Consider the following 12,109-nt stretch of genomic DNA (forward strand, 5'->3'; position numbering starts at 1 on the left):
GCATTACAGATCAAGTTACATACACTGACACCACATTGCTTAAAGGCAGAGCTTTTGCTGGGTCTACGTTTCAGACTGGCTTAGGTAACTGATGGCATGTATTTGACAATATACTGTATAAAATAATGTTGCATATAGTTTAGTTGCAAGATGCATTTGACACAGTGGGCTACACCTACTTGTAGGCTTATATTAGGGATGATATGTTAGCATGATGTATGAGCATTGATACAGCTGAGTGATAAGTTACTTTACAATAGTCCATCTCTCATGCTAACCGCTTATTTCTATTGGCATGTACACAGACAGTAGCCTAATAATGTTGACTTGAAGAGTCGGTTTGGAATTTGCTCTCTTTGTGTGGTGGTCAAACAGTTTCCATTGGTTCCAGTTTAGATGCAAATTACTAATGAGACTGAGTTAATGTCTTTTGTTAAACATGTTTCAAGTAAAGGAAACTCAGTGTGGTTATCAGGTACTTGTTTTGCCACGGGTACTTTCCTAATCACCGGAAATGACGGCTGTGCTCTGTCTGCAGCCCCTGTCAAACTTTCTGAGAAAAAAAGGAGACACAGAGAGAGAGAGAGAGAGAGAGAGAGAGAGAGAGAGAGGTGACATTTTGTGTGTGTGTGTGTGTGTGTGTGTGTGTGTGTGAGTGTGTGTGAGTGTATGTGTGTGTGTGTGTGTGTGTGTGTGTGTGTGAGAGAGAGAAAGAGAGAGAGAGAGGGAGCGGTGATATTTCATGTGTGTGTGTGTGTGTGTGAGAGAGAGAGAGAGAGAGATTTTATATAATAAAACTGTCTATGCAAATATAGGTCGATGGCAAAACACAATCAAGTATAATGACTAAGAGCAGCCAGCTCAACGGTGTTTTTAATCAGGGGTGTTTTTAAACGTTTCCGGGTGTAGGAAGGGGGAAACCCGAGGTATTTTTCAAGTGAAAGATTCATATACGTATTCTGGGTTATAAGTGTGTTCATCTATTCTCATTCCTCTGTCAGGCTGTTGCTTTCACCCGTGAAGTCACGTTACCGTTAGTTTTGTTTAGATATTGTCCAAAGTGTACAATGGCCTCTGGAGCAGGGGGAGACTTCAACGGGGTTTCGTCTGCACCGGGTGAAAATGAATACCCATCGGGCTTCCCTCGGAGTATCTGCGATGAGGTCCCAAAGGAGAAATACTTGTGCAGCAACTGTAACAATGTTCTAAATAAAGCGCGTCAAACGGTGTGCGGTCACCGTTACTGCCTTGCCTGCGTCAACTGGTTGGTTAGGTAAGACTCACCGCTCATTTGACTATTCACCAAGCCTTTATACTTTCTGTATTCACTTGTGAAAGGTTTATACGACATTTCATTGTTTCATTTTACTAGCTTTTTCTCAGTACACCCCGACAGAACGTTTGCTCTGTCAGGATTTCCTGTCATCCATCTCAGATATTGAGATAGCTTTCTTAGTTTAGACGATATTAGCCTATTTATAAGCAAGGTGTACATGAGTCTTCAGAGCTTGAAATCCACATTAGGATTCACACTAATGATCTCAAACATTTAAATCCTGAACAGGAACAACAAAAATCTAGTGTGTACAAAGTGTAAAGAGGAGGATCCAGGCCTTGAGAGTGACATCAGCGTTTTGACTCTTGAAAATGTATGTAAACCCTTTTTCCGTTTCATGACATGCTTTTGGGTTTTGAAGAGTTTCTGAGCGGATGGCGTCTGAGTTCTCTAAGTAGCTTATCTACAAACTATTGTAAACTGCCGGAGAAACATCAACAGGTGTTCCGCTCCAGTTTTTTTTTAATAAGACATTGCAAGACAATATCTGGCATGTTTAGAGGTGGAGAACTATGCACTAAGAGATCAGATCATATATAAAATATTTGAATTATTCAAGCACTGGAGCTGAGGAAATTGGGTATTGACTAAACAGTTGTTAAAAAGGTAATAATATTTTAGATGAAATACGCTACGTCGTCTCTGCTTTGGCTTTTATTATACCTGTTGTATTGTCGTAATGGACATACGCTTTTCGTGCAATCTGTTGGCTGAAAACAAAGGTTTAATTCATTAAGAGAAATTCCCCATACGTTTTACTGCCTGCCCTCTGAAGCGGCTGATCGGAAACCATCGTTTTCCCGGGGCCCGCCGACGAAGTTGTGGTTCCATGACATTTGCTTGAATGATGAGCACATTGATGTGAATGAAAAGGGAAATACCACTGCAATGGCTGACTTGTGTTGTCAAAAAAATCAATCAGGATGTCTTATGCCCCAACACCTTTCATGGTGAAGTTTTTAATTATTCATGCACAGAGTTACTCTCGTGCTGATCTCTGCACGTTTTCCGTTACCTTTTACACCTAGCCCAACGCTCTCTCCATAAAAAGTGAATCTACGCCATTTTTATGGACACGAACTGTGAAACATTGCGCAATCGCTCAATTTAGCTGAATGTCTGTATTATATTCATTTGTGGAATTAAGTATGGCCTGAAGTTTGAAACAGAATTTGATGCCCATGCGCAACATGTGTGAGTACAGTATGCTGATAATGTTTTGGTGTACTCTGCTCTTTACAGTCTGACAGCTGTTCCGGCAAGACAGGGGCAAGTGATAGAATAGTTGTCATGCTCATGTGTGATATTCATATATTCTGTTATAAAAAGAACCACAGGATACTAAACGTTTGGAACTGACACATATCATTTTAGAGGAGACAAAACCCGAAAACCCTATAGCCTATTACGTATACACAACGTTCTAATTAGGGTCCCAAAGAAAAAACAAATAGTAATAATGAAAATACATGAAAGAGAGTAGAGCTGAATGGGTGGTGTTTAAATTTAAGTATAACCTCTGTCTGTAAGGTAGGCTTATATGAACCCATAAAACACATTCAGCTGTTTAGAAGAATCGTTTAACCACATAAATACAGTCAACAAATTTTGTTCGCCCATCTCCTTAAATTACGTTTCTGCCATTACTGCCCAGTCCTTTCGCATCACCGTCTACCGTTCTAATACGGACTCAATGTTACTGTGCTGAGGTACTGTAAAACTGGGATAGCAGGAGAGTGATCTAATGTAAACAAAACAACATGCCTTTCAGTCGATGGGTGCCGTTCAGATTCACGTGACTTTTGTCAAGTAAATCGGTAATTATTTTTATTGTCTGAGAGTACGTGTTTCAAATTGGATTGCTGTAAAATAATCGGCACCATTACTTCAGATAGTAGAAGGCTGTGTAGCTATGCTTTTCAACAAGGTTGTAACCCTCAGCTCTCTCCCAGTAATCATGTTTTCAAATAAAAGTCTAAGTCTAAAAATGATAACCAGTTATAGCTAGTGGCATCTTGTATTTTTTCATTTGTGAGCTGATGATTTCATATGTGTGTTTGTGAGAGGTCAGTTAGTGGAAGTGTGGAAGTTCCATGTGCCTGAGAAGGTTCAAGGACTCGTGAGTCATGCCAGGAAAGTTGTAATAATTTCCCCTTTTGTGTCTGCAGTTCTTCAATGATGCAGCCATCAATAAAGAGATTCTTGAGCTGAAAGTGCACTGTGCAAACCAAGGCTGTCCCTGGAGGAGCACCCTGAAGGATTTTGAGGTACTTTCCTTGACAGGAAGTCCCTAAATCTGTACTCATAGATATATAGGTGTACACATGCATGGTAGAGGAGAAGTTATACATTGCGTGTACACATTGTGTTGTTCTCTCAGGATCACCAGAGTCAGTGTGAGTATGCCCTGATCCCCTGTAACATTGGCTGTGGACACATGGTTCAGAGGAAAGCACTGGCTATGCATCTGGAGAAAGGATGCCCCAACAATAAATCGGCCTGTCCCACTTGTTCCGGCACTTTCACTCCTGCAGAACTTCAGGTGAGAACAAATTACATTCTTATATTAAAGATGTATCCCTCTCTCAAATGTACATGTATATTACCGCTGTGTCCAGTGAAACTTTTCACTCAATGTGACATGTAGACCTTCTAGCCACTGTGATCTTGGCAGTGCTAAATGACAGATTAAGCATTGAAGGAGTTATGTATGTCCCTAGAGAACAGACCACATGACATTACATTTTATTGTTAAACATTTGTCAGTTCTCAAATTGTTGTTGTGTCGACTGACAGATAAGTTCAACCTCTTTTATTTTAATATAAAATATAGAGGTCTGGAGTACATATGGTCTACGTCACACAGTTTACTAACATGAGAATGAAACTGCAACACACACATACACACACCACCACACACACAAACACACTTTATTTGCTTCATATTTCAATGTGTGTCATGGGAATTCCAGAAAGTTTTCATTCAAATTTTCTTCATTTCACAGTCAGCACTGAAGTTGAAGTTTAGTGTGACATTTGGTTGGACCCATGAGCTTTTTTCCCTTAAGCTGCAGTGTGTCTCGTGTTTGCCTCAGTCCCAGACTCCCTCACAATGCTTCAGTGAGCCATGGGCCGGGGGAGAACAATCAAAGCAGGAAAACAGAAAGAGAGGAAGGGAACTGAAATTTAAACCACAGAGACCTCAAAACTCAAGAATATCTAACCATCATGCCTCACACATGTAATATTCCAGCAAAGAAAGCAGAAGTGCTCACTGAAGCTTATTTAATATAGTAAATGTCAGAAGTAATATCAATAATGGGCACAGTAGATATTTTGAGAGTATTTTTGGTACAGAATGAGGAAGGTGGGCAAATATAAACCATTGCGTTGCTTTCCACAGAAACATACGTGCCAAAGCCAAGAAGAAAAGAAACCAGTGAAAGCAGAAAAGCGGCAAAAGGTAGAAAAACAATAAATAAAATAAAAATAAATGAATAAATAGCCATTGCTCAGAGGATACTATATACTGAGCCCTGATAGAGTCATAGCGGGCAAAATGATGTTCGTTCATTTTCCCCTAAAAGGCCTGCACGTGAAGGACTTGACTCAGTGTCTTTGTCTTTCTAGAATGGTCATCACACAAGCTCTAAGAAGAAGGAGTCATGTGCTTTTTCAGAAATTGGATGTCCATTCAAAGTAAGGCTTATTTTCTGCGCCATATGTCATTCAAGAGCTTTTTAAAATGTGCACAGTGCATTTTAAGGATGCAAAAAGTGTTTATTGTATTTAATACATAAAACTGTGATAATGATTTTACAAACGTCATAGATGTCACTTATGATGTCAAAACAGTGCAGATCGTATTCTTATGATTAAGGTTTGATAAAAGGCACACGAATGTTTGTAACCCAACTATGATGCCACAATGCAACATTGTTATGGTGTCAGAATACATTTGCCAGCCACACCTGTTTAAGCTGACGTTCTCTTCTAGGGCTCCACAGAGAAAGTACGTGAGCATGAGAGTGGCAGTTTTGTGGGTCACCTCCAGCTGCTTCTGGAGGTGGCCAGGAGCCTGCAGCTCTCCCTGCAGCCAACACAGGAGAAAGACCTAGAGGGCCAAGTTGAGGCTCTCTCCATCTCTCCATGCCAGAGGGAAGGAGAGATAGAAAGTGATGGAGGTGACGGAGGGGGGAGTCAGCAGGCCTCGTTAGCTCACAGCCTTCGTGATGACCAGGCTGGGATCCAGATGGGGCTACAACTGGAAGAGGTTCAGCAGAGGGTCCAGATCATGGAGAACATCATCTCTGTCCTGAACCGCGAGGTGGAGAAGACCCAGTTGAATGTGGTGGCATTGGAAAAAGACAACCAGAACAGCATGCAGAACATCCAACTCCTGGAAATCAAAGTAAGCAAATCTCATGGTGTGAAATTATTTCCTAGATGCCGAGCTTATCTCCACAGTGATGTCTGACTGAACTTATTGACATTCTGCAGCCTTTGTTTTTTCTATTTCTGCTGCATGGATCTGTGAATTGTTGATTGGGGCATAGAAGCTGACTGGAAAAAGATTTTTTTTTTAATATTAGTTTTGGCCAATAAGTAGCACTCACAGAGAATCACCAAAACTATCTGTTCTGCATTGCTGATTACTGATTACTGATTAGTGCTACCATGGGAATTTCAAATGAAGCAAGCTTTTCCATGTCTTACTGAATTTTCACCACTTCAGCCAGATCATAACAGCTTTCATACTAGTTTTCAACTCATTCTGAGTACAAAATCTGTGCAGTTTCATACTAGTTTTCAACTCATTCTGAGTACAAAATCTGTGCATATTCCTCACAGCTTCCACCACACAATTGGAACCACGCTGACAGAATGCAAAGTAATTTAAAAAAAGTCCTTCCAAATTCCTTCCAAAATTATTTACTGATTTGAATAAATGCGGGAAGTAGGTTGAGAAGGCATCTAGGGCCAGAAAAAACTCAGCTGGAAAAGTGAAAGCCTTTTATTGTCTTTCTGAAAGATTTCATTTCCTTCAGTTTGCCGTATTTTCATAATGGCATGTGCTTCACATTGGTTACTTTCATACTTTCATAAAAGTTTTAGTGAGGACTGTTTGTTGACATTAGCCCTAAACACACATGAACCAGTTAACAAAGGAAACTGTAAATGCACCACTCCAGAGGATTATTAAGTGATCATATACGCACTGCGCATGATGAGAATATATTTCATGATGTTATGTGCAAGGGCTGATACCATTTCTCAGTCTTTTGAGCTGACAGCTGAAAAGAAACACAGCATCCCCATAGCAGTGGCAAGAATGAGACTGTTATTTCAAACACGGATACCATACCACCTGGTGTTCCAGGATGTGAAATTACAGCTACTGTATAGCAACTCAGATCGTGCAAATCTTGCAAAGAATCAATAACTGCTAGTTCTTGCAGATCTTTTGAAGTCTGCTGACATCCTTAATATATAAAAAGTGCATTTTGATATGATTAACCAGATTTAATAACATGCTGGCTATGAATATTTTGGCATGTGCACTCAGAATGCAAGCTTTGGCAGCAGAGATCAGGATGCAGTGCTCTCTGATGGGAAGTCTGATAGGGCAAGGTGGCTTGTGTGACTCTAAGCTGACTTGTCGGTAATACAGAGCAGTGCTCACCATTCTCTTCATTTAAAAGAGGAAGAAAACAATGTGTTTTTCTTCACACACAAACTTCTTTAAATGCTTGTGTAATGCCAAATTCCTAGGAGTTCCAAGATTTATTAATTAAAGGTTAACAAGCAGTTCATTGCCACATTTTAAGCTCATTTAATTGAGTCTTTTATCCAGAGCATCTTGCAATTATTACTGTCTACACCATAGGTCAGACACCTCCTGGGTATTGTTGAGATTTGAACCTATAACCCTCTGGTGACAAAGTCAAGACACTTACCACTATAGACTTCCTTGTACTATATCTTGGTGAGGGTGACAAAGGAACCCACAAATTTCCAGTTACTGGATCAACTTCCATACCACTAAACCAGTACTCTGCCTAAGAATTCGGCACATATAAGACCACTCATGAACAGCATGGCAACAACAATACCACACATTTACACCTCAGTCATTCTTGTTTTATGTGTGTCTGTTCTAAACCGATTTGACTGTTTTGGTTGGTGTTTCAGGTGGCTGAGCTGCAGCAGGAGTTAGTTAGAAAAGACCTGCACATAGCCGCATTACAGCAGGGCTTCAGCGCTCAGCATGATGTCTCCTATGATGGAACCTTTCTGTGGAAAATCTGTGACCTCAACCAGAAGCTCAGAGAGGCAGCCGCAGGACAGAGGACAAGCCAGTACTCCCCAGGTATGTACCCACAGAGAGTCTACAGATTATAGGGACACATTTGTCAACTCAAAGTTTGTGGGCCACAAAAAATTGCTATCCTTGGTTAAACCATAAATCCCTTCCATTTAAAACACTTTTCTCTCCAGACTGATTTCCAGCTTTCTTGCTTTGTCATCCCATTTTGGGATCTACAGTTACCTCAAATTTGCCCCTCATAGGAGACACCTGAGTCTAGGTGACAGTAACTACGCTTTTCTACCACAGCTATTCACTCTGTGAGCTACATTGCAACGGTAAACCAGACAGCAGACAGCAGACAAGCAGCCACCTGACTGACAATGGCTTCAGCAAATGAGGCAAAGCAGAGATTCTAACCATATGTAAAATACAGTGAATGGACCATATACAGTATACCGAATGGATGAGTACTCTGCCTTGTCAGACTGTCTAAACCAAGTCTCTGTCAGTCTGTGGAACTATATAACTCCAATTTGATGGCATAAAGTTCTCATATGTGTTAGAGATAACCATAGCATGACTGTTTTTCATAAAGCGCGACAAACAAACAATTTTCCAAACCTTACTATTCTCAGATCAGCCTGTGGCGAGTACAAAAAACAAGTTTTTTTTTTTATCAAACTTATGTAAGAAAAAGAAAAAAACTTTTTACGACTTTTTACATTGGAAGTTGGAGTGGAAATTCTCTGCCTTTTTTTTTTATTAGCCGAGAACGGATGTATTTTTAAAAATTTTTTTCTCTGCTCTCTCAGCGTTCTATACAGCACGGTATGGCTATAAGGTCTGCATGAGACTCTACCTGAACGGTGATGGAGTGGGGAAAGGAACGCACATCTCTCTTTTCTTTGTAATAATGAGAGGAGAATATGATGCCCTCCTCCCCTGGCCCTTTAAACACAAGGTAGGACACATTATAAAAAAAAACATAAAAATGATTTTCTATAAAAAAAAGAAAGTCTTAGGTCTTTCAGCACGGCAGTCCTGTTGCTTTGCGGTTTCTTGCATTTCAGTCAGCTGAACTTATTTCACATTGTTTGGTTTGTCATAAACCTGATAAAATGTTTAAATTACCAGTAAGACTTTCACATGGGTGTTGTTAACTTGAATAATTAACAGAGTAATTGTTAACTGAATGATCTGGGTTTTGAGTTACCTTAGAAGGTTTTATAAACTAAGCTTTGAATCAAGTTAACACAAATTAGGAATTCATATTAAAAAGCAGATTCACTTTTTCAAGCAACAAAGTAGGTTACGGTGGTAAAGTGTGAGGTTAACCATCTTTAATGACTTTACCTAACTATTTTAAGTTCACTCAGAAGTGCTGACTTAAAAGTGCTCATGCTGTAAAGTAAAACACTTTATTAACAGTCTATAATTTGCTTTTTTTCAGCAGTTTTGAACAAACTATTTTAACAGAAACGTTACTACTTTACAGAGTAAAGTAGTTGATCCACCGGCATAAGGCATTTTATGTTATATTCCCTTAGACAGGCTGGATATATATGTTTCATTTAACTGAATTAGGTTCCTGTAGCACATCTGTTGATATTGTGGGTATGTCTCTGTCTTGCTCTCTCCCTCACAGGTCACATTCTTCCTTATAGACCAGAACCAACGGGAGCATGTCATTGATGCCTTTCGGCCTGATCTCTCCTCTGTCTCCTTCCATCGGCCCACGTCAGAAATGAACGTGGCGAGTGGATGCCCACTCTTCTTTCCTCTGGGAAAACTCCGGTCACCCAAGCATGCCTACTGCAAGGATAACACGCTTTTTATCAAGTGTGTCGTGGACACTTCATCCTAGGAATTGCTCTTTCCGCTGAGTGAGAGAATGTAAGAGGTTTTTCCAGATCAAGTGTGGAAGCCCTGCAGTGCCTAGCTGAATCAGGCTGAGTGTGAAAGGGCAAAAATCTCCACTTTGAACAAAGATATTGAGTCCTTGGTTTTATGGCAGGGTTTATCCCCTGAATAAAGGAGCTGAAATCCAACACCAGTGCCTTTTTTTTTAAACTGAAGCTTAATTTCAGGATGTTCAGAGTTTACGAGATTAAATGTGGAAAATAATACACTTAGATAAATGGAAAATATGTGAATAATTCACAGTTAAATATTTTTCCTTATCTCTGTTTACATTTACGTTTTATTGAAACCCTCTGAACACACACTGAATACTTAAAAAATAATTTATACTCTGAAATACTTTTGTTTTAGTTTTACACAAGTACTTATGTTTAAATTTATTGTCAGATTTACTTTTATATTTATTATATTTTTAAACTAAATATATTTTAATGTTTTTTTATAAGTAATATGCACTGAAATTGTAAAAAAAGAAATTATAGATGTATGTGTGTGTATATATATATATATATATGGACTCATGCTAAAACTCTTCTTAATCTGCCTGCTTTGTGTTTTCATTAACTCATTTAATTGACATTTTCTTGACAACTGCAAATTGCTCCTTGACCATAACCCTGTGTCCACTTGGGGCGCTGTATGTTGTTACTGTGTATCTTGATATAGAAGATTCTGTCAATTTATATTGTACATGTGTACATACATGTTGTAAAAAGAAAACGAAAAACAAATATCTGCGACAGTAAAGGCTGACATCCATATGTTGTGACTGTTACACTGAAAAAAAGACATCTGCAGGGTACACGTCTCCCAGAGAACGAACATTGTTAACGGTGTGAAGATTTGTTACCCAAACTTGAAACAGAGACTTGTTTCAAAGGACCTCTTTCGTAACATGTGTTAACATCTACCCACTTTTTAATTTAAATGTTTTCACGTGCCCATGAAGAGAGCATAAAAAAGGCGACGAAGAAGCACAAAGAATAAGGCACTAATGTCTCTATGTTTCTTTGATTCAATAATTGTTTTTATCTAAGTGAAAGAACACATGCGTGCTGAGCACTAAAAAAGTAATTTTGAGCTTTGACCCATTTTATATAAGAACTTTGAAGTGCATTGTTCTGTAAATGTCATATTCTGCATGCCATTGGGAAAAGCATATTTACAGTAAGAGTATCTGTTTATTGTAACAGCCTAGTATTTCAATGTTCCCAACAACTTTGCTCTGTGTGGCGGAATCACGAGTTAGTAGCAAGGTTACTTCTCTTAAAATCTGGATAAATAAGCTCTATATTTCATTTTAAAAACACTATTTTTCATTTACCTTTTGGAAATGCTATGTATCAACTACTCGACAGCCATGGCTATAATCTCATATGATATATTTAAATATTTTCCATTTTATGCTTCTTCGTAGCAGTAGTAGACATGTTACTTTTTAGATGTTGAATGGTCAAAGAACTTTTAATTACGCAGAGGTAACAATAACGATGTGCATGTGGATTTTATGCATGGTGGATCAAAAGCATCAACTTTTCTACGTGTAACACATGAAAAATAAGTTTACTACAGCGAAAAACACATCATTATTTTATGAACTCATATAGTGGTGGCTGTTAAGAACATGGTTAGACTAGCATAATCGACAGGGGAAAAAATACTATCAGTAAACATGAGAACGATCATTATTATAAATACTACACTTCTACGAGTAGTCTGCTGCTTATTGACAACCCTACTCGGGGCCAGCGTTTTGTCACTCAGTCGTAAGAGGTCCAACACTGTATAGAGGTGGCGAACTTCCTGTATGATGATGGTGGAGTTATGTTAATTACATAAGCAAAACGTAAATGATTCGCGGGAAAAAGTGAAAAAATGGCGACTTGCACAGACTGAATAGAAGCGCTACACTCCCAAAAAAACACCGAAGAGTTCATATTGCGAATGGAACATTGTGAATTAAGTGAAAGTTTAGTATATTGCAAGCTATACGAACGGGACTGGATACCAATCAAGGCGGTAAGCAAGAGAAAGAATTCAGTTTTGAACACATGCGACTGTACGCAAGTTATACTCACTGTAGTTGGACTTGACTCTTGCGTGTAGTCCTTTTTGCATAATGTTTGCTAAAATTTATATTCGCGTATTATCACCCTGTTATTAACACGCTGAAATTTATTATTTGGAATAACACAAACAGCACGTTATCTCGCTCGACATGACACCGATTGAGGATTGAAAGCAAACGTTGATGAACTATCCAACCTCACTAGAGCTACCGAGCTATGATTCGGGCTGGGATGCCTGCTCGGTCGATGTTATTCTTGAAGAAGTAGGAAGGGAGCAGAGTTTGAGACTGAGACACTGTGACGTTTTTAACAGATCTGGCGGCCACTAATAAGTTTGTTGACTAGCAATATCTTAGGGGTAGCTCGTTTACTATTTTCGTGTGAGTGAAAACTTCGTTTGAGTTTCAGTAGTGAGGAGAGTGTTCTTGAATGTTACCTAGTTGATTGCTAACTTTACAAATTTTTGCATAAACT

At 39.0% G+C, this 12,109-nt stretch overlaps 1 protein-coding gene across 1 annotated transcript; it reads left to right on the forward strand.

Moving 5' to 3' along the window:
- Positions 1–1,067: 1,067 nt before the first annotated feature.
- traf1 (TNF receptor-associated factor 1) lies at positions 1,068–9,510 on the forward strand. The gene is made up of 10 exons (XM_030789133.1): positions 1,068–1,273; positions 1,565–1,649; positions 3,505–3,603; positions 3,717–3,878; positions 4,740–4,799; positions 4,967–5,035; positions 5,334–5,747; positions 7,529–7,706; positions 8,459–8,607; positions 9,292–9,510. The coding sequence occupies exons 1-10, from the start codon at positions 1,068–1,070 to the stop codon at positions 9,508–9,510; spliced, it is 1,641 nt and encodes a 546-aa protein (XP_030644993.1).
- Positions 9,511–12,109: the final 2,599 nt, after the last annotated feature.

Source organism: Chanos chanos, chromosome 1 (genome assembly GCF_902362185.1).
Source record: "Chanos chanos chromosome 1, fChaCha1.1, whole genome shotgun sequence".
Lineage (NCBI taxonomy): Eukaryota > Metazoa > Chordata > Actinopteri > Gonorynchiformes > Chanidae > Chanos > Chanos chanos.

Excerpts from the sequence above, each read along its gene's own strand:
- traf1 (XM_030789133.1), top strand. The coding sequence starts at position 1,068 with ATGGCCTCTGGAGCAGGGGGAGACTTCAACGGGGTTTCGTCTGCACCG. Across the intron at positions 3,879-4,739 it reads TCACTCCTGCAGAACTTCAG|AAACATACGTGCCAAAGCCA; the intron begins GTGAGAACAAAT and ends TGCTTTCCACAG. Across the intron at positions 5,748-7,528 it reads TCCAACTCCTGGAAATCAAA|GTGGCTGAGCTGCAGCAGGA; the intron begins GTAAGCAAATCT and ends TTGGTGTTTCAG.